The sequence below is a fragment of the Stenella coeruleoalba genome (assembly GCF_951394435.1).
Source record: "Stenella coeruleoalba genome assembly, chromosome: 19".
Taxonomy (NCBI): domain Eukaryota; kingdom Metazoa; phylum Chordata; class Mammalia; order Artiodactyla; family Delphinidae; genus Stenella; species Stenella coeruleoalba.
In genome coordinates this window covers 44,147,583-44,166,203 of record NC_137165.1, presented here as the reverse complement: position 1 = coordinate 44,166,203, position 18,621 = coordinate 44,147,583, and the positions used below count along the sequence as shown (strand labels likewise).

The 18,621-nt window shown below is 54.9% G+C and overlaps 1 protein-coding gene across 1 annotated transcript in view; it reads left to right on the top strand.

Moving 5' to 3' along the window:
- The window catches only part of ARHGAP27 (Rho GTPase activating protein 27), a 30,127-nt gene that overhangs the window by 9,574 nt on the left and 1,932 nt on the right, over window positions 1-18,621 (top strand). Inside the window, exons 3-12 of the mRNA XM_079905110.1 lie at window positions 11,773-12,180; window positions 12,429-12,611; window positions 12,830-12,910; window positions 12,985-13,068; window positions 13,461-13,528; window positions 13,834-13,924; window positions 14,455-14,559; window positions 17,136-17,234; window positions 18,204-18,309; window positions 18,448-18,570. Coding sequence (XP_079761236.1) covers window positions 11,773-12,180; window positions 12,429-12,611; window positions 12,830-12,910; window positions 12,985-13,068; window positions 13,461-13,528; window positions 13,834-13,924; window positions 14,455-14,559; window positions 17,136-17,234; window positions 18,204-18,309; window positions 18,448-18,570 — 1,348 coding nt within the window. The remainder of the gene's footprint in view (window positions 1-11,772; window positions 12,181-12,428; window positions 12,612-12,829; window positions 12,911-12,984; window positions 13,069-13,460; window positions 13,529-13,833; window positions 13,925-14,454; window positions 14,560-17,135; window positions 17,235-18,203; window positions 18,310-18,447; window positions 18,571-18,621) is intronic.

Genomic DNA, 18,621 nt, shown 5'->3' with positions numbered 1-18,621 from the left:
CAGGTTTTGACCGTCCCATCTTCACAAATCGTGCCTTTCTATCATTCTGCCATGTCCCTTTTTATCCTGCTTAGTGCTTAAACCTGAAATTCCACCTTTCTGTTATTAATATGGCCATGCTTCCTTTTTATTTCATTTTATTTTATTTTTTGCACTTGCTGGTCTCTCAGTATCCTTTTATTTTCAACCATTATCATTTTTTTAAGTGTATTTCTTGTACATATCATATCACTGTTTTTTTAAAACCCAAGCTGTCTCTTAATGGGATAATTCAATCTGTTCACATTTCATTTAACAATTGATACACTGTCCTTGATTTTATTACTAATGGTTTATTTTATTTTGTTACTTATTTATTTATTTGGCTGCGCCAGGTCTTAGTTGCGGCACGCGGGGATCTTCGTTGCCGCGTGGTGTCTTTAGTTGTTGCGGCATGCAGGATCTAGTTCCCTGACCGGAGATCAAACCCGGACCCCCTGCATTGGGAGCGTGGAGTCTTAACCACTGGACCATCAGGGAAGTCCCACTAATAGTTTAGTTTACATTTATTGGTTTACCTTGTGGTTTTCTTTTCCCCTTCAGTCAGGTTGCTCTCGATTCCCTTTTTCTCTCCCTGTTAATCTGTTGTCCTGCTGCACTTTGCTCATCATTAGTGGCTTCTGCTTTTCCCTGGGGTTCCTAATCCAGTGTGTTGTAGAGGATGTGTGTGATGAGAACTCTTTCTCAGCAGCCCATCTGGAGCTCTCAGAGCACTGTCAGTCGGTAGACTTGGGTCTTTTTCCAGCTTAGGGAATCTTTTTGTTACATGATTATTGTTTCTTTTACTTTTTCTTTCCTTTGCATGTTAGCGCTCCTGGCTGGATCCCACCAGTTTCTTATCTTTTCCCTCTTTACTTCCATCTCTATGTGCTTTTGCTCTGAGGTTTGAGGTATTTTTCTGCTTGGTCTCCCAGGCCACACATTTGAATCTCAAGAGTGACTCTCTTCTCCTTCAATTAGTAGTACAACAATATATTTTAAGTTCTAAAATAGTCCTTTTTTTCCTTCTTTTGTGCCTTACTTGAATCTCCTTAAGAGTTTTTATTTTTTGTTCATGTTGTAATTATATTTTCCAGCCCTCTATCTTTCGAATAGCCTCAAGGTGTTTTTTGTTTTTGTTTTCTTAAACCAGGTAGTATACTTACATGGGTTAAAAAAAAAGCAATATTAAAAAGTATATAGCAGGGCTTCCCTGGTGGTGCAGTGGTTGAGAGTCCGCCTGCCGATGCAGGGGACACGGGTTCGTGCCCCGGTCCGGGAGGATCCCACGTGTCGTGGAGCGGCTGGGCCCGTGAGCCATGGCCGCTGAGCCTGCGCGTCCGGAGCCTGTGCTCCGCAACGGGAGAGGCCACAGCAGTGAGAGGCCCGCGTACGGCAAAAAAAAAAAAAAGTATATAGCAATAATTCTCACACCGTTGTTTCCATGCCCTGTTCTCCATTGGCTCAAAAGTCACCACTTTTATTAATTCTTTTTCTATTCTTCCAGAGTTTCTTTATACAAACACAAACTGGTATCAATATATATTTGACTGTTTCCTGTCTCTCTTACACAAAGATAGTATGCAGGACACAGGGTCCTATATCTTGTTATTTTTTGCCTTTTTGATTTAACAGTGTATCTTGGAGATTGTACACAGAAAGTATCCTTCCTTATAGCTACATGGTTTCCCATTGTAGGGAGGTATCATAATTCATTTAACCAGTCCACTGTTGATGGACACTTGGATTGTGTCCTATCTTTTGCTATTACAAACAACACTATAATAAATCATCTTTTACAGCTGTACAGGTAAATCGAGGATAAATCCCAGAAGTACAGTTGCTGGGTTGAAGGGTAAACAGTAGGTATTCGTTAGATGTTGCCAAATTGCTGTGGGTGGGGCTTATACCAATTGGCTCTCCCACCAATGCAAATGAGCACGACTATTTCTCCACGGCCTTGCCGACTGAGTGTCATCAAAATTTTGGTTTCTGCCAATCTGACAGGAAAATGTATTATCTTAAGGGAGCTTGAATTTGCATTTCTCTTTCCAGTGAGAATGAGCATCTTTTTACATATTTGAGGACTGTTTGCTTCTCTTTCTCTGTGAATGGCCTGTTCCTATCCTTTCCTCATTTATCTGTTGAATTATTGGTCTTTTTCTTTGTTGATTTCCAGGAGGTCTTTCTGTAGGGAAAATCACCCCTTGTCTATTACATGAGTTGTAATCCCTTGTCAAAGTTTGTCTTTTGACTTTGCTAATGGTAATTTTTGGCCACACAAGTTTTCTTAAAATACATTTATGTAGTCAAATGTATAACTCACTTATTTTATGGCATTTATATTTAGAGTCTTTGTTACTAAGGCTTCCCCCCCCCCACACACACACACACCTTTGGCTGCACTACGCAGCATGTGGGATCTTAGTTCCCCAACAGGGATCGAACCCGCGCCCCCTGCATTGGAAGTGCGGAGTCTTAACCACTGGACCTCCAGGGAAATCCCACAAAGGCTTTTTTTTAAAAGAGAATTTTGCTTATATTTTCCTCTCTGAGTATTGTTGTTATGGCTTCACTTTTTTTTTTTTTTTTGCGGTACGCGGGCCTCTCGCTGCTGTGGCCTCTCCCGTTGCGGAGCACAGGCTCCGGACGCGCAGGCTCAGCGGCCATGGCTCACGGGCCCAGCCGCTCCGCGGCATGTGGGATCCTCCCGAACCCGGGCACGAACCCGCGTCCCCTGCATCGGCAGGCGGACTCTCAACCACTGCGCCGCCAGGGAAGCCCTATGGCTTCACTTTTAACATCTGAATCTTTGATCCTTCGGGGGTATGTCTGAGTGGACAGAGTGAGATGTCGACTCACCTTTAATTACCTTTTCTTTCCAGATGGTCCTCCAGTTGTCCCATCCCCCTTTATTGACAAGTTCTCCTTCCTGCCATGATTTGTGATGGTGTCTTTAGCGTGTCCTGCATCCCAGTCGTACTGGGGTCTGATAGCAGTGGCCAGTTTGGTGGCTTTGTTTGTTCCACCTCTCTCCAGCCCCTGGGCCATCAGAGGAGTGGAGTTTATTATGAGTCTTTGCTCATCAGGGCTGGGGGTGAGCTTGGTGGGGGGTCCCTAGAGCAGCGGTGGTCTCTGCCAGTGTGAATTCTCCCTGCCTCCTTGGCAGGCCCAGCCTTAAGGACAGAGGGTGTTTAGCCCACCTGCTTGGCTCCCCATCAGCTCCTGGGGGCAAGGGGTCTGGACAAGGCTCCCCCTGCCTTCACCCTAGGTGAAGTCCCATGGCAGGGGCAGTCTACACCAGGGTCTCCCGGGTCCCAGCCTCTGTCTCAGGACCTCTCACCTGTGCCAGCCAGGTCCTGCCCACTCACCTGCACCAGCTCCCACTTGGTTTGGGCAGTAGAGGGTAGCAGCTGGGAGAAGAAGAGAAGCAGGGCATGTTTAAGCTGCTATATTTCAGAATCCCTGGCCCCAGAACTGTATCTTAAAGGGAGAGAAATTCCTTTGTCTATGACAGATTGGGAATAGGGGAGAGCTGGAAGGGCCGGTCTGTTTGCAGATAAGAAATAATGAATACCTTGTGAAGTAGTAGCACTGAGGATGAAGAATAGAAAAAAAAAAAGTCTGAGGGTTTTTTTTCTTTCTATTACGAAATTTTTCAAACATACAAAAAAGAAAAAAGAATACTGAAGTGAATATAATTATACTTATTAGCTAGATTCAACAGTTACCGTTTTCCATGTTCTATCTTTTTTGCCAAGAATAAAATTATAAAAGTTACAAATGCCAGAGTTCATTATATTTCACCCTTGAAAACTTCAGCACGCACCTCTTAAAAATGATCAAAAATGATCTTTTTCTCTATCACCATGATACCATTATTATATCTAACAAAATTAACATTAATGCTTTAATATCCTCTAAGATCCAAGCCATAGTCAAATTTCCCCCATTATCCTGAGACAAGTCTCTCACAGCCGGTTCAAACCAGGATCCAATCCTATGCGTTCATTGCATTCGGTTGTCTCTTAAATCTCCCTTGACAACCCCCTTCCTTTCCTTCTGCCCTGACACGGACTTGTAAAAGATACCAGACCAGTTGTCCTGTAGAATGTCTGTTTCAGATCTGAATGTTGGCTTCCCTGTGGTGATGTTCCCATGCTCCTCTAACCCTGGTGTTACCTGGGGACTGGTAATTCTGAAAGGTTTCCGCAGGCTGGATCGCCAGGGCTCCGAGGCAGGTGATACAAGGAATCAAGGGTGATTCTAGGTTTCTGCTTGAGCAGCAGAGGTGATGCTGAGATGGGGAGGAGAATGAAGATGAACTCGGTGTGTGCATCTTTTCAGTGTACCAAGGCCGTCCTGGGGCGGGGGCAGGGGGGCAGCTGGATTTCTCAACCTGGAGACACAGTTGCAAGTTGTTAAGCTAATAAAGCTGGTTGAGCTCTCCCAGGACAGTAGAGTGAGAAGCAGAGATGAGACACCAAGCACGCGGGAGATGGACACCAAGAGGCTGGGAACAGAGTCCAGAACCAAGGGCACCCAACTGAAACCCCAAACCAGAAAAGCAGAAGTGCAACCCTGCTTTCCTCCCCACGTCCCCATGTGGGGGTGGGAACTCAGGTTCCTGCTTGGCTCTTTTGTACCAGCCAACCCTTTGAGCGGGGGAGAGAATGACAGCCCATTCTATGGATAAAGAAACTGAGGTCCAGAGATTCCAGGGGTTGCCCAGAGAGACACTGAGACGGAGTCTACACAAGAAGCCAGGTCTCTGGACTCTGGCTCCATTCTCTTTTCCCTTTAATTGAATGGAGCTTCTGCCCCAAACCCAGGAGAAGAACCTCACCCCAGGTCCTTGTGTTTGGAATCTCACGCTAAGTGCCTCTCAGGGGGTGGGGCCAGGCATGACTCCCCACTGCACGGTGGTAGGGGTGGATACGGAGTGAGGTCTGGACTCTGTGCTGGAGAAGGTGTGCTCAGAGGAAGGACGGACGCCAGAACAGGGGCGGTTCTGTACACGGCTAAGGCCCTGGGGACAAAGATCACGACTCATTTCCCCCTCCACCCCAGCCCGGGTGGCACAGAGCAGGCTCAGAGGCAGGCGAGGAGTTCCTGTCCCCCCTGCCCCGGCCGCCCTTAGCCAGCCCCTGGGCTCAGTCGCTGGTCTGTGGGCATTTCTTTTGCCTCTGGTCCCAGACAGCTGATAGGATTTTCTGGTTGCACCTGCTTCTGGCCCGATACTTCTGTGAGAGTTTTGGAGAGATGGGCGATATGCAGCTGGCTTGTTGTGTCCCCTTCCCCCCGCATGTGCCTCTCCAGGCGCGAGGGTGTGGTGAGAGAGGAGGACCCTGCTGGGGAGCCGCTGTGGTCAACACCTCCTCTCCCCGGGGGAGGGGAAGCCCGGGCAGGAGGCCTGAGGAGCCAGCCTCGGTGACCAGGACAGGCCAGAGCTGCGTGGGTTTTGCTCGGTCCCTGAAGTGTGGAGCCGGAGTCCAGAGGGAGACCCCAGGCGTGGGAGCCAGGCCTCTTAGAGGGGAGGAGCTGTGGCCGGGGCGCTGCCTTTTCTGTGGTCCCAGCCATCCCCCCACTGTCACTCCTGGTCCCTGCCACAGGGAGACCCTGCTCCCCAATTCCTCCTGTGGGGCCGTGCTGAGGGCCTAGGTTCCCGCGCCTGTCCTCCTGTCTTCCCTCCCCACCCCAGCTCCTCCCTGGTGGCTCAGCTGCTCTGGGATTTGCAGAGCTTCTTCCCTTCTCTGGGGCTTGGCTTCTTCTCTCTTGGTGGCTGTGTGTGTGTGTGTGTGTGTGTGTGCGTGTGTGTGTGTGTGTGTGTGTGTGTATTCCCTGGCCCTCAGGGTAGGGGCAAGGTGACGCGCCATATGTGTGACAAGTGAGGACTCCAGGCCTCTCTGGGGGATTAGTCTTGCCCCTGGGCTGCTGGCTTCTGAGTTGGGGCACAGGGGATGGTAGTGAAGTGATACTAGAGCCCTGAGGGCAGAGTAGGGCATAGGCCTCAGACTTGCTCTGAATGGGGTCTCCCCAGGTGTTCCACACCCCAAATCTACACCATGCCTGGCTCGACTTGGGTGTCCCTGTCCTGAGCCCACAGTGGGTGCAGGGGAGGAGAGCCTGGGGGATGTGGGCCGGGAAGGAAGGAGAGCCAGGGCTGTGGGGTGAGGGATTGCTGAAATGGGAGATGAGGGCCCTGGGATGCAGGTGGGAGGGTGAGGGTCAGAGCGTCCTGGTCAGCCACTGCGGGCGAGCCCGCGGGCTGCCGGGTGGTGGGCACTTGGGGCTGAGGAGGAAGCACCTCTGAGGGGATTAATAAAGACAAGATGGACCCCAAAGGCTCGGAGGAGAGGCCGCAGCTTCTCATCCAGGACCTGCTGTGTCCTCTGTGAGCACCCACCTGGTGAGGAGGTGAAGAGAGGAGAGGCCAGAAGAAAGCTCTTAGGGTAGGGTGGGGTGGGGGGCTAGTCTCTGGGTCCTTGGAGGGCGGGGGAGGGGCCCGGGCGTACCTGCTCGTGTGTGTGGGCACGCAGGTGAGGGTGCACGCATGCGTCTTGGTGACCAAGGCTGGAGGAGGCGGACCCAGGCGGTCAGGCGGGTAGATGGTGGTGTGGCCAGAATCCCGCCTGTCCTCCGCGTGGCTGGAGGGATCCAGACACCAGCTCCCTCCGATACCACGTCTGCCCAGGCCCCTTCCTCTTTGAGACATCCCCCCCCCACACACAAGCTTCCTCTTCTCCATCACATCCTCCCTGGGCCTTGGAGGAGTTGACGGCCACTCGTTGTCCTGTCTACACCAGCCCAGGCCCCAGCACCCAGCTGCCCCCTCTGCCGGCCCCCATATGTGCAGCCCACCCCTCCCCCCTACACGGGCCCAGTGCCGTCCTCTGTGTAGCCTGCTCCGCGTCTGCGTCTGGGCCTGGGTTTCAGAACTCCCTGGTAATCAGAGCACTGAGCGGGGTGGTCAGTGGTTTCCCTGGACATAAAATACCCCTGCCCCGAGGTACCCCTACCCGACTCCACCCCACCCTGTCTCAGGAGGCTTCCTTCTCAGGCAGCATTTCCGCAGCCCTGACAGGAAATGGGCTGGAGGCTCAGCCTCCTGCCATCGCAAGACAACTTCTTGTTTCCCTGTTGCCCTGTACCAGCCCTGGGCTTGTGCCCCTTAGCTCCACCCCCAAAGCCTTCCCAGGGCTCCATCCCAGCAGCTCAGGGGCACAGGATGGTGGACATCATTGCCAAACTGACCAGGAGGCAGAGTCGGGGCCTGCGGGGACAGGTAGGGGACCCTGGCATTGCGGGGAGAGCTCAGCCTCTGATGGGGATGGCAGAGGGGTCTATGGGGTCAGGGGCTGCCAGTGGGCCTCCATCCTCTGGCCCCACTAGGAGCTGAGGGAGCCTCACCGAGGTGGGACTCCTCCCTTCTTTCCTCTTTCCTTCTCTGAGGCCCCGCCTGTCTGAGAGGGGTGGCATAGGGATGCTGAGAGGTGGTGACCTGCTTCGGGGCTGGGGGGCGGGGAGGGGAGAGGCAAGGCCTGTCACCTGCCTGTGAGCAAGGGGAGGGGACTGGATTTGAGAGGGGCACGGGGGCAGCCGGGCCCCTCTTGGCTCTGTTCTCCGGACTGAGGTGGGAGACCACTTTCTCTTTCCCACTCAGTGTCCCCTGTGTCTCTAACATGACTGGGATCTGGGGCCCAAGAGCCCCTGGTGCCCTAGTCAGACCCCTGTTGACGGGCTGTGTCTGCATCTAGTCTTGGCCTCCAGGAGTTGGGGGAGGGGCGGCAGCCCTGCTCTAACCGGGGAGAGCTCCTCCTTGAAGGCCTGAGGGCCTGGAGGGCCTGGCTTCACCATCTGGCTTCCAGGAGCCAGTCTGAACCTGTCTGAGGCTCTGCCAGGAGAGGGAAGTACCTCTATCTCAGCACTGCGGGGGCTCTACAGAGAGTTCTAGAGTCTGAAAGGGCCTCGGGGCTACTTCAGTCCAGCTCTTTCCACAGCGCTGCAGCGTCCCTAGCAGGGGTTCGACTCTGCTTGCCCACCTCAGACAAAGGCCCCTCACAACCTTCCACAGCTGCCTGTGTCTCTGGGGCAGCTCCAATCCTGAGACTGTGCTTCCCTCCGAGGGGCATTGCCCTGCCCCCGTTTGGCCTCTGATTTGCAGTCTGGAGCTCCCCAGTGTAATTCTGTGTCTTCTCTTCCTGGTGACAGTCACGTGGGGGGGCCTCAACTTCTACCTCCCAAATCTCCTCTATACCGGCTGGGCGTGTTCCTTGTACAAGGCCCCGATCAGCCGGACCAGCCTGGGGCTCCCCGTGGACTCAGAGCCAGGGCCAGCAGCCTGGCCACGTGGAATTCCCCACTCCCAAGAGCCTGTCTCCTTCCTTGGCACCCTTCCAGCCCCTGTCCCCGGGATGAGCAAGGCCGCTGGGGTCCAGCTGGGGTGGGTAGGAGGTGTGTCCGGTCATCCACTTTCCTCCACCCGCTGCCCATATCCTGTTCTCCCAAGGATTTCCCTGGTTCCTGTGCCTGAACTCTCATTTTCAGGAAGTTCTTGCTCAAAGCTAACCCCAGTCTCTCCTGCAATATCAGGTGTGTTTGGTTTTTGTTTGTTACTGAAGTTTGGCATGGAATTGACTTGCGTACTCATGCAGTAATTGTTTTTGTTTGTTTGTTTGTTATAAAGCATTTTTTAAAAAATATTTATCTATTTACTTGGCTGTGCCGGGTCTTACTTGCGGCACGTGACATCTTTGCTGTGGCACGTGGGACCTTTTAGTAGCGGCATTCGGAATCCTTAGTTGCTTCACGCGGGCTCTTAGTTGTGGCATGTGGGATCTAGTTCCCTGACCAGGGATTGAATCTGGGCCCCCTGCATTGGGAGCGCGGAGTCTTAACCACTGGACCACCAGGGAGGTCTCAGTAAGTGTTTCTGATGGATCGGCTGTGTGGCTCAGGGCACTGGACCATCTCCTGGGGGTCAACTATGGTCAGTTACATCATCCTGGGTCTTGATCTCAAGAAACTCTTGCCTTTTGGGGGCAGAGAAGTTAGGCAGATGGGTGGACAATGAACGGACCACCAAGGCAGAATGCCATCAGGCCCCAACAGAGCGACAAGCAGAGTTCCAGCGGGTTAGACTTCTCATCCGAGGGAGAAAGCCTCCCCCAGGTGAGGCTTGTGGGCTGAGCACCAGCAGAGGAGCAGGATTTGGACCAGCAGGGAATGCGGAGGGAGGGTGGTGGGTTTCCAGGCTACAGGAACATCTGGAGCAAAGGCATGGGGGTAAGAAGATGCCTTTTGTGTTTGGGGGAGGGTCAGCAGGCCAGTGTGGTTGGAATACAGGATGCCACAGGAGGGCTGTTGTGGACAGAGAGAGAAGTGGTGCGGAAGGTCCCATTTCGGCCACACAGGAGCTTGTGGAGCGAGGGAGAGGAGTGGACTGGTGTACGCAGGTCTTCCTGCCCCCTCCATGCCTGGGGCCCATCACACTGTCTCAAATGGCAACACCCCCTTCTATTTTCGTTTTCTTGTTAGCAGCAGTCATCACTGAGGTGCGGTGCATTTCCCTATCACCCTGCTTGGTGCCCTCCTCACCCCACCACCATTTACACACATATGCGCTAGAGTGTCAGCTCCGCCAGGGCAGATTTGTGTCCATTTGTCCACGGCTGCATTCCCAGTGCCTAGAACAGTGCCTGGCACAGAGCAGGCAGATCTTTGCTGGCCAAGTGAATGTTTTTGTAGGCGCCTGCCCAAGGCCCAGTGAGAGGCTGCCTTGAGCGGGAGGTGCTTCCCCTCTCGAGCAGTTTATAGCAGCAGTCCCCAAACTTTTTGGCACCAGGCACCAGTTTCATGGAAGACCGGGGCAGGAGGGGGGGGAGGTGGGGGATGGTTCAGGCTGTAATGCCAGCTATGGGGAGTGGTGGGGCGCAGCAGATGAAGCTTCGCTTGCTCGCCCGCCGCTCACCTTGGGCTGTGCGGCCCAGTTCCTAACAGGCTGGGGACCACTACCGGTCCGTGGCCAGGGGATTGGGGACCCCTGGTTTATAGCTTAGTGAAGGTGTTACAGCAACAGAGGAACCTCTATGATTTTTTTAAAATTAATTTATTTATTTTTGGCTGCGTTGGGTCTTCGTTGCTGCGCGCGGGCTTTCTCTAGCTGCGGCGAGCGGGGGCCGCTCTTCGTTGTGGTGCGCGGGCTTCTCATTGCGGTGGCTTCTCTTGCTGCGGAGCACGGGCTCTAGGCACACAAGCTTCAGCAGTTGCGGCATGCAGGCCCCAGAGCACGCGGGCTTCAGTAGTTGTGTCACGTGGGCTCAGTAGTTGGGGCTCGCAGGCTCTAGAGCACAGGCTCAGTAGTTGTGGCGCATGGGCTTAGTTGCTCCACGGCATGTGGGATCTTCCCGGACCAGGGCTCGAACCCGTGTCCCCGGCATTGGCAGGCGGATTCTTAACCACTGCACCACCAGGGAAGTCCCTCTATGATTTTTTAAAAAAGATTTATTGCACAAAATTTTGATGCTGCAGAAAAGAAAAATACTAAACAAGACCAAATCCAAGTCCTATAATTACCCTACCCAGAGGTGACCTCCGTTAGCATTTTGGAGAGTTTCTAAAAACACAAAATTGGAATTGTACTGAGTTTACATTTTTGAAATCTGCTTTTCCCTTGTACCATTATGCATTCTTAGAAAACAGTATTAATCTCCTCGTGCTCTTCTGCTGCCTGGGGTTTGATAGTGTCATTAGTTATCTTTCTGGTGGGTGCTAGGCTGGGGGTGGTGGGCACACAGGAGAAATCTCGGGAGAGATCTGGAACCTGACACCTGAGCTGAGTCCTAAAGAAGGAATAGGAGTCAGCCAGGAGGGGCAGGTTGTGAGGGAGCAGAGGCCTGTAGCAGACACAGCAGAGAGGCTGGGGGCCTCCAGCAAGCCGGTGCTACTGGAGCTTGAAGTTCAAGGCAAGGGCCAGGAGTGGCAGGAAATAGGGGGGAAGACAGGCAGGTGACGGAAGGCCTCTGGGGCCCTGGTAAGGGCTTAGAGTTTGCCCAGCAGGGAGCCGTGAGGGTGTTAAGCATGACCAGGCTTATATTCTGTGTGACTGGACCCTCCAGCCCACCTCACTTTACTTTGGAGGGGGACATGGGGCTCACCTTTTCTTTGCCCTCCTTCCTCCTTCCCATCTGGTTCTTTCTCTTTCTCTTGTCTGCGATTGATTCTGAGGCCTGCAAACCCTGTATTGGGGAAGTAACGGCTCCAAATCTGGAACCGGAGGCAGTACTGGTTCCAGTTCAGAGCTTTCTTGGCAGAGGAGGAAGGAGGGCTGGGGGTTCTTTGTGGGGGCTGTAGAATGGAGCAGGGCCCCGCCCCCCAGTGTCCTGGGGCCTGAGGCAAGAAGGAACTGGGCCCAGGCCATTTCTCTGTTCCTGCGCACAACCTTTGATTCACACCTGTGAGTGTGCAGCTGGAGAACTTCGTTATCGATATTTTACTACTGTTGATAAATAATTAATCTAATTGTCCCATGCATCTGGGGCACTTCATACTTTACAAGGCACTTTCAAGAACATTTCCTCATTCTCTCTTCACTACAATTTCCGGGGTGGGGAGGGCAGACATTTTGCAGCTGGGGGAACCGAGGCAGAGAGGTGCTGTGACTTGCTGAAAGTCGCCCAAGTGGCGAGTGCCCGAGTGGGGACGATGTGACCGCGGGGCTGCCCTGAAGGTCACGTCTCCTTCCTCCCGCCGCAGGTGGATGACCTCCCAGAGCCCGTGTACGCGAACGTAGAGAGGCAGCCTCGGGCCACGTCGCCTGGCGCCACCGCAGCCCACTGCACCGGCTCGGTGTGGGAGACGCACACGGACGCGGGCACCGGGCGCCCCTACTACTACAACCCGGACACGGGCGTGACCACCTGGGAGTCGCCCTTCGAGGCTGCCGAGGGCGCCGCCAGCCCGGCCACGTCTCCGGCTTCGGTGGGCAGCCACGAGAGCCTCGAGACCGAGTGGGGCCAGTACTGGGATGAGGAGAGCCGCAGGGTGTTCTTCTACAACCCGCTGACGGGCGAGACGGCCTGGGAGGACGAGTCCGAGGACCAGCCGGAGGACGAGCAGGAGATGCAGCCTGGCCTGAGCCCCGGCAGCCCCAGGGACCAGAGGGTGAGGGGCGGGGCCTCGTCTGAAAGGGCGGGGCCTGGCCAGGGTGGGCGGGGCTGGCTCTGAGGGCCTCAGAGAGAGAGGAGTCGTGGTCATGGGTGGGCGGGGCTATCTCTGAGAGACTTTGACCCCGCCTCTGTCTCCCACAGCTCGGGGGAACTAGGGTGAGGGGGCGTGGCCTGGACCGAAAGGGCCGGGCCCCTGGGGTCACTGCTGGCTCTGAGAGCCTCTGACTCTTCTGCTCCCTGCAGCCCCCCACCCCTGAGACGGACTACCCCGAGTTGCTGACCAGTTACCCAGAGGAAGACTATTCCCCCGTGGGCTCCTTCGGTGAGCCCGGCCCCGCCTCTCCCTTGGTCACACCTCCAGGCTGGTCTTGCCACGTGAGCCAGGATGGGCAGACGCTGTACACTAACAACTACACCCAAGAACAGGTAGGGGCAGTGGGCAGATGGTCCCAGACAGCCGCGGGGTCGCTCCCCTTAACACTCTAAACTGAAGTTCCCGCGCGGGCTCCAAGTCAGCCCAAGACCGAATCACCCACACCTGCCCGTGTAAACTCTTCGGGGCTATGTTGGCCTCTGGTTGGAGGGAACCTTTTGCTCCCCCATCATGAGGAGAGCTAGGTCCCTGACCATCCCTCTCCCCACAGTGGATGAGGTTGGAGGACCAACACGGGAAGCCTTACTTCTACAATCCAGATGACACCTCCGTTCAGTGGGAGCTGCCCCAGGTAACCAAGTGGGGAAGGGAGAGTGCCGGGGAGAGGAGGGGGGCGGTTATATACGACAGTGTCTTTCTCCCCAGGTCCCTGTCCCTGCCCCTCGAAGCATCCGCAAATCCAGCCAGGACAGTGAGACCCCGGCCCAGGCCAGCCCACCTGAGGAGAAGGTGAGGGAGGGGGCATGTAGGACCAGGCAGGACCCCCGCAGAAAAACTGGGGTGTTTCTGGAGGTTCTGGAGGCTGGGATTGGGTCTGGAGGCACGTCTCCACCATAGCCCCGAGCACTAGCCTGGGCTGAATGAACCTGGGTTCTGGGTCATCCCAGGCTCAGAGCTGGGCGAGGCTCGGAGCTGGAAGGAAGTCTCTCCTGCTGCTGCTCCTGCTGTGGGAGCAGGCACCCCACCAAGCAGCGGCCAGGTGCCGGCAAAGAGGGTTCAGGGGAGACTCAGGCCCAGCCTGTGGGGAGTGGCTGGCTGAGAGGGAGGCAAGCCTCTCGCCCCCCGCCCCACCCCCGTGGCTCCCCCCTTAACTGCCTCCTCCTTCCCCTTCTTTCTCTAAGATCAAGACCCTGGACAAGGCAGGCGTGCTCCATCGAACCAAGACGGTGGACAAAGGAAAGCGGCTCCGGTGAGAACCCGTCTGCCCCCAGACTCCACGGTGGGCCTTAACGATGCCGTTCACTGAGCACTTCCCGTATGCCAGGCTCTTGTTAACCCTCAGAGCGACTTTATGAGGTCCTGGGAGGACCCTGAGGCACTGAGGAAGTGACTTGCCCCAGGTCCCTTGGCTACCAGGTGTTAGCGCTGGGAGTCCACCCCTTACGGTTGGGTGCCCCAAGCTGTGTTCTTAAACTCTGCGCCCTGCTCCTGGGGGTGGGAGGGGGGCCTCAGACCAGGACTGAACCCAAGCCCTGCCACCACCGCCCCGCCTAGGAAGAAGAACTGGAGTGCCTCGTGGACAGTGCTGGAGGGCGGCATCCTGACATTCTTCAAGGACTCGAAGACCTCGACTGCAGGTGGCCTGGTAAGGCCCAGGCGCCCAGCAGGGACCACCCCGTCTGCTCCTGACTCCTGTGGGTCTTCATCTCATCAGCCTTGCCAAAGGCTAGGTCTGAGACCGTGGAATATGAGTGTCAAGGGAGCTGGGCCTTGGCAGGGGGTGATGAGAGCAGATCACCCCAGGACAAGCACTTCCAGCCACCTTGGGCCTGGGGACCAGTCCTTGAGGATGGACAGCTCCAGCCTGGTGGGCAGGGAGACTGGGGACTGGACACACCCGCTCGCAGAGATGGGGCTGCACTCCTTTCTCCTTTCCTCTCCTAGGTGGGCAGGTAGCAAACAACCAGCCAGCCTGCAGGCTCCATGGTTAAGAAGTACCAGGATCTCTGGGGTCCAGGAACCCTTGGGCCCCCTGCCCCCAGAGCTGTGACCCCATTTTGTCCCTGAAGCCAAGGGAGCCTGGTATATTGGAGCCAGGACGCTGTGACGGGCCCAAGCTGAGCTGAGGGTGCGCTGTAACCATGCTCTCTCCAACCCTTCTTCCCTCTCCCGCAGAGGCAGCCTTCCAAGCTCTCCACCCCCGAGTACACGGTGGAGCTGAAGGGGGCCTCTCTCGCCTGGGCCCCCAAAGACAAATCCAGCAAGAAGAATGTGCTGGAGGTGAGTGGTGGGGTGGGGGAGAAGGAGAAGGGGCTTACTGATGGCTTGGGACCCTCACTAAGCAAGCCCCAAGCAGGTGGACCTGGGGAGTTAGGACTGGAATTCTCGGGGCTCAAAACCAAAACTGCCTCCACCTTGGGGATCCATCCACAGTGTTTCCGGCATCACAGATTCTGCAGCTCCCTCTCCAGGAGTGGAGTTCACTGGAGTCCTTGGTCCTAAGCAAGGGGTCCTTGGGGAATGAAACTGTCACGCCTAGAAGCGCAGTCCTCATCCTAGCTGCTTTGGCCTGAGACAGACAGGAGGCTCTGGGTCCCCAGCTACTTACTCTGGTAGGCTGGGACACCTGCTCTAGCTGGTCAGAGCCCAGCTTCCAACTGGCAGTGAATAAACCAGGGTAGTGGACACGTTTCTCAGGCTCTGCAGCAGGAAGAGAGAGGCCAGGTGGGGCCCAGGCAAGACCCCCCCAGGCCACTGTCCATGTGTTGTCTTCACCATCTTCACTGTTGTGTTTCCCTTCACTGTCCATGTGTTGTCTTGTTTTTAAACTACTCTTACCCTCACCTCAGTCCCCGAATGTTTTGAGGCAGCTCACAGTAACAAGGCATATGGTGAGCTGGAAAAAGCCACTGAAAGCCAGGACGCACGAAACAAGTTAGAGGAAGAGGGCAGCGCGGAGAGGGATTGGAATGATGTACAGGTGCTAAAGTTGTCGTTGCTGAAAAAAATCACCTCCAGGCTTCCTGGTTGCCAGAGTGAAAAGAGAACGGCAATCAGTTACACGGCTCTTATTATTGGGGCGGGGGGAAACCTTCCTGGATTTTGAGGGAAATCAGTTTCTAGTGTGCAGCTCCGTTCTAGTTTAGTAAAGGGACGCTTGGGCTGCTTCAGCTAACATCTGATGAAAGCCCCAAACGCATGACCCTCCATCTCAGCTCAGAAAAAGCAATTCTGCAAGGAGCTTGAGTGTGTCGTTTAGTGATGATTCACCCAGCTTCATTCAGTTCTAGAACCAGAGTATCCACAGAGCAGAGCTGGAAACCTGTTTTGTCTCATGAGCCGCTCTGATCAGTAGGTCTGGAGCCTTCCCCAGGCTTAGCGCTGTAACCGACTAGCAATGTCTGCCGTGGACGTCAGATTGAGGAGGGACATCATATTTGCTAGGTATGCTCCTTCCTGATCTGGAGGGACATCCTTCAAACAGGGCTCTCTGAATGTCACCTCTCTGACCGGGCTTTGGATGAAAGCTTCAGAGGAGACGCTTCTGAGTTGTCTTTTCTGGCAAGGACTGGAAGGCAGATGGTGCTTTTGAGAGCTCCTCCAGGCGACGGGAAGGCTGACAGTCTTGAATGGAAATCCTGGAGGCCCCTGCTTCCCACTGGCTGGCAGCCATCCTTCCTCCACTCAGGGGTGACCTGTAGGTGACTTTGGATGTTTCTCAAGAGACCGCCCCAAATTCTATATCATTGAGGATGGCCGGTCTTTCTAGTCACCCCAGAGTCACAGAAAACTTCAGTAACAGTCCCCTGAGAATGGCTGGTTTGAGCTCGGCTTGCCTGTGCAGTAAACAGAATGAATGTCTTGAGCAGTATATTGATAATGTAACTAGACAGATGTGCCTCTGTATGAAACTCAAATAGGAACTGAATATGTTTTGAGACAGCTGCCAACAGTAATGGCTGTTGTTTCAGAGGCATTGTTAGGCCATTCTCTGGGATAACAGACAGGGCTCCTGTCAGTTCAGGTTAGCACGAGGTTGTGCTATCTGTGGGCACACACGAGGTGCGCCCACTGAAGGTTCTCTAGTCTTTGCAGGGAGGGGGATGGGGTAGAACTTGCAGGTTTGTTTGGTTTTGTCTTGGAAAGCATTTTAAGTAGCATTCAAGTCTGAGTTAGATAGGTAGACAGCCAAAACACAGCCCTCTCTGATTCTGGAAGTTTGTACCCTGTTGTCTGAGACAGTTTTTGCTGACTCTGACTCTCGTGTGACCCAAAGCTGTGGCCACCAACCATTCCCATCGACCTTGAATGTTTGGGTCTCAGAGCCAGAGGTTGAGGAGAGATCCATCCAAGTTGCCTCACCTTGTTCTTTGTAGACTTTGTTAGGGAAACAGCAGTCAGCTGAAAAATAGCCCAGGCTGTTAATATCTGCTTGCTCCTCAATAGTATAAAAGAGTGGCTTTGGGCTCTCCCACCGGGAGTTTCTTTCATTGACTTTTTTGCTGGCCTGTGCTCTGGGTAGGCCTGCCGTGTTCTGTGGCTCATGGAGAGACAGGATGGGGCAGGGAAAAGCACACCAGACCGTTGACAGATGTGCAGATCTTCTGCACTCAGATCCTTGCTGTGTGTCCACGAGGAAGTTGCTTACACTCACTGTGCCTCAGTTTGCCCATCTGTAACACGGAGGTGCTGTTACCTACCGCTTTAATGAGGTGAAATACCTTGGCTTGGGGTGAGGCCCTTGCTCTGTTAGGCTCTGAGTTCCTGGGGACAGGAGCAGGTCACCTCTACCTCTGTATCCCCCCTGGGACAGACCCAGCGAACCAGAGATGACTGAGTGATTTGTGTCCCACCAGCTGCGGAGCCGAGATGGCTCAGAGTACCTGATCCAGCATGACTCGGAAGCCATCATCAGCACCTGGCACAAGGCCATCGCCCAGGGCATCCAGGAGCTGGTAGGCAGAGCTGGGGGCCGCCAAGGCTGGTGGGGAGGGGATGGGCAGCCATTATGCAGGGCAGCTGTGCCCACTGTGGGTGGGGCCCTCCACTCGGGCACTGGGAGCTCCATGGCACCGGTGGGTAAGTAGCCCTCTCTGCAGATGCAGATGGGCTGCTGAAGAAATTAGCCTTTCTTAAGGAAGTGAATCCAGCCTCTGGGGTTGGCCACACAGGAGGACTCTCCAGGTGGGCATATCCTAGAGGAGTGTCCCATTCCACACTGAGGCAAGAGAAAAGTAAATACTCTGCTAAACAGCCTGAGGCTGGAAAGACAGGCTGAAACCAGAAGACAGAACTTAAAAGGATTGAATTGATGAGTCTAGCATTGTTTTGGAAGTTCAATATATCAATTGCATACGTAGAGATGGGGTAGGCCCGCTCTGACAGCTCTTCACCTGGAAACGACCTGAGGCTTTTTGATCCTTAAGTCCCTATTAAGGGACCAGGCAACACTGGATGCCCTGCCTGGCTGTATTAATAGAGGTAGGGATCCAGATCCAGGGAGGTGATGCCGGTGAGGTTGTTGGCAGCGCTCCGGCCCCAGCTCAAACTGCCAGCTCGAACTGGGAGCCTCGTACTGAGGAACACTGACCTACTGGAGTGTGTACAGAGGAGCTAAGGAAAATTATGGGGAAAGTGGACCAGGAACTGGGAGGTCGGTAGGGGTAGTCAGGATAAGAAAAGGTGGGGGAGGACAGGATGACTGTCTCCAACACCTGGAGGGCTCCATGCAGTCAAGGGAGGGGAGCGTTTGGGGTTCTCTGGTGGAGGCGAAGGGGGTTGGCCTGGATAAGGAAACAGCAAACTCCCTGCCTGGGGGTCTCCAGTCCAGGCCTGCTGGGAGGGCACTTCGGGTCCCTCACCCCATCCCAGAAGGACATGCAGCTGGCCCAAGGCTCTGCCTCTCTGAGGCTGTGTGATTCTAGTCCGCAGACCTACCCCCCGAGGAGGAAAGTGAGAGCAGCACCGTGGACTTTGGGTCGAGTGAGCGCCTAGGAAGCTGGCGGGACGATGAGGCACGGCCTGGTGCAGGTGTGCTTGGGGGTGAGGCTGGTGGAGGGGGTGGTGGGCATCCTTTGGGTGGGGTGGTGACGACCGGGCTAGGGCTGCCGGGCCAACCCCGGCACCACTGACTGACCCAGCCCTGGCATTCCCATTCCCGTTGGGCAGCCGTGCCCACCCCGGGGCACGGAGGTCTGGAGAGCGACCTGAGCAAGGTCCGGAACAAGCTCCGCAAGTTCCTGCTGAAGCGGCCCACGCTGCAGTCGCTGCGGGAGAAGGGCTACATCAGAGGTACAGGAGGGACCCGGAGAGCTGGGCGCCGGTGGCGCAGGGGCGAGGCGA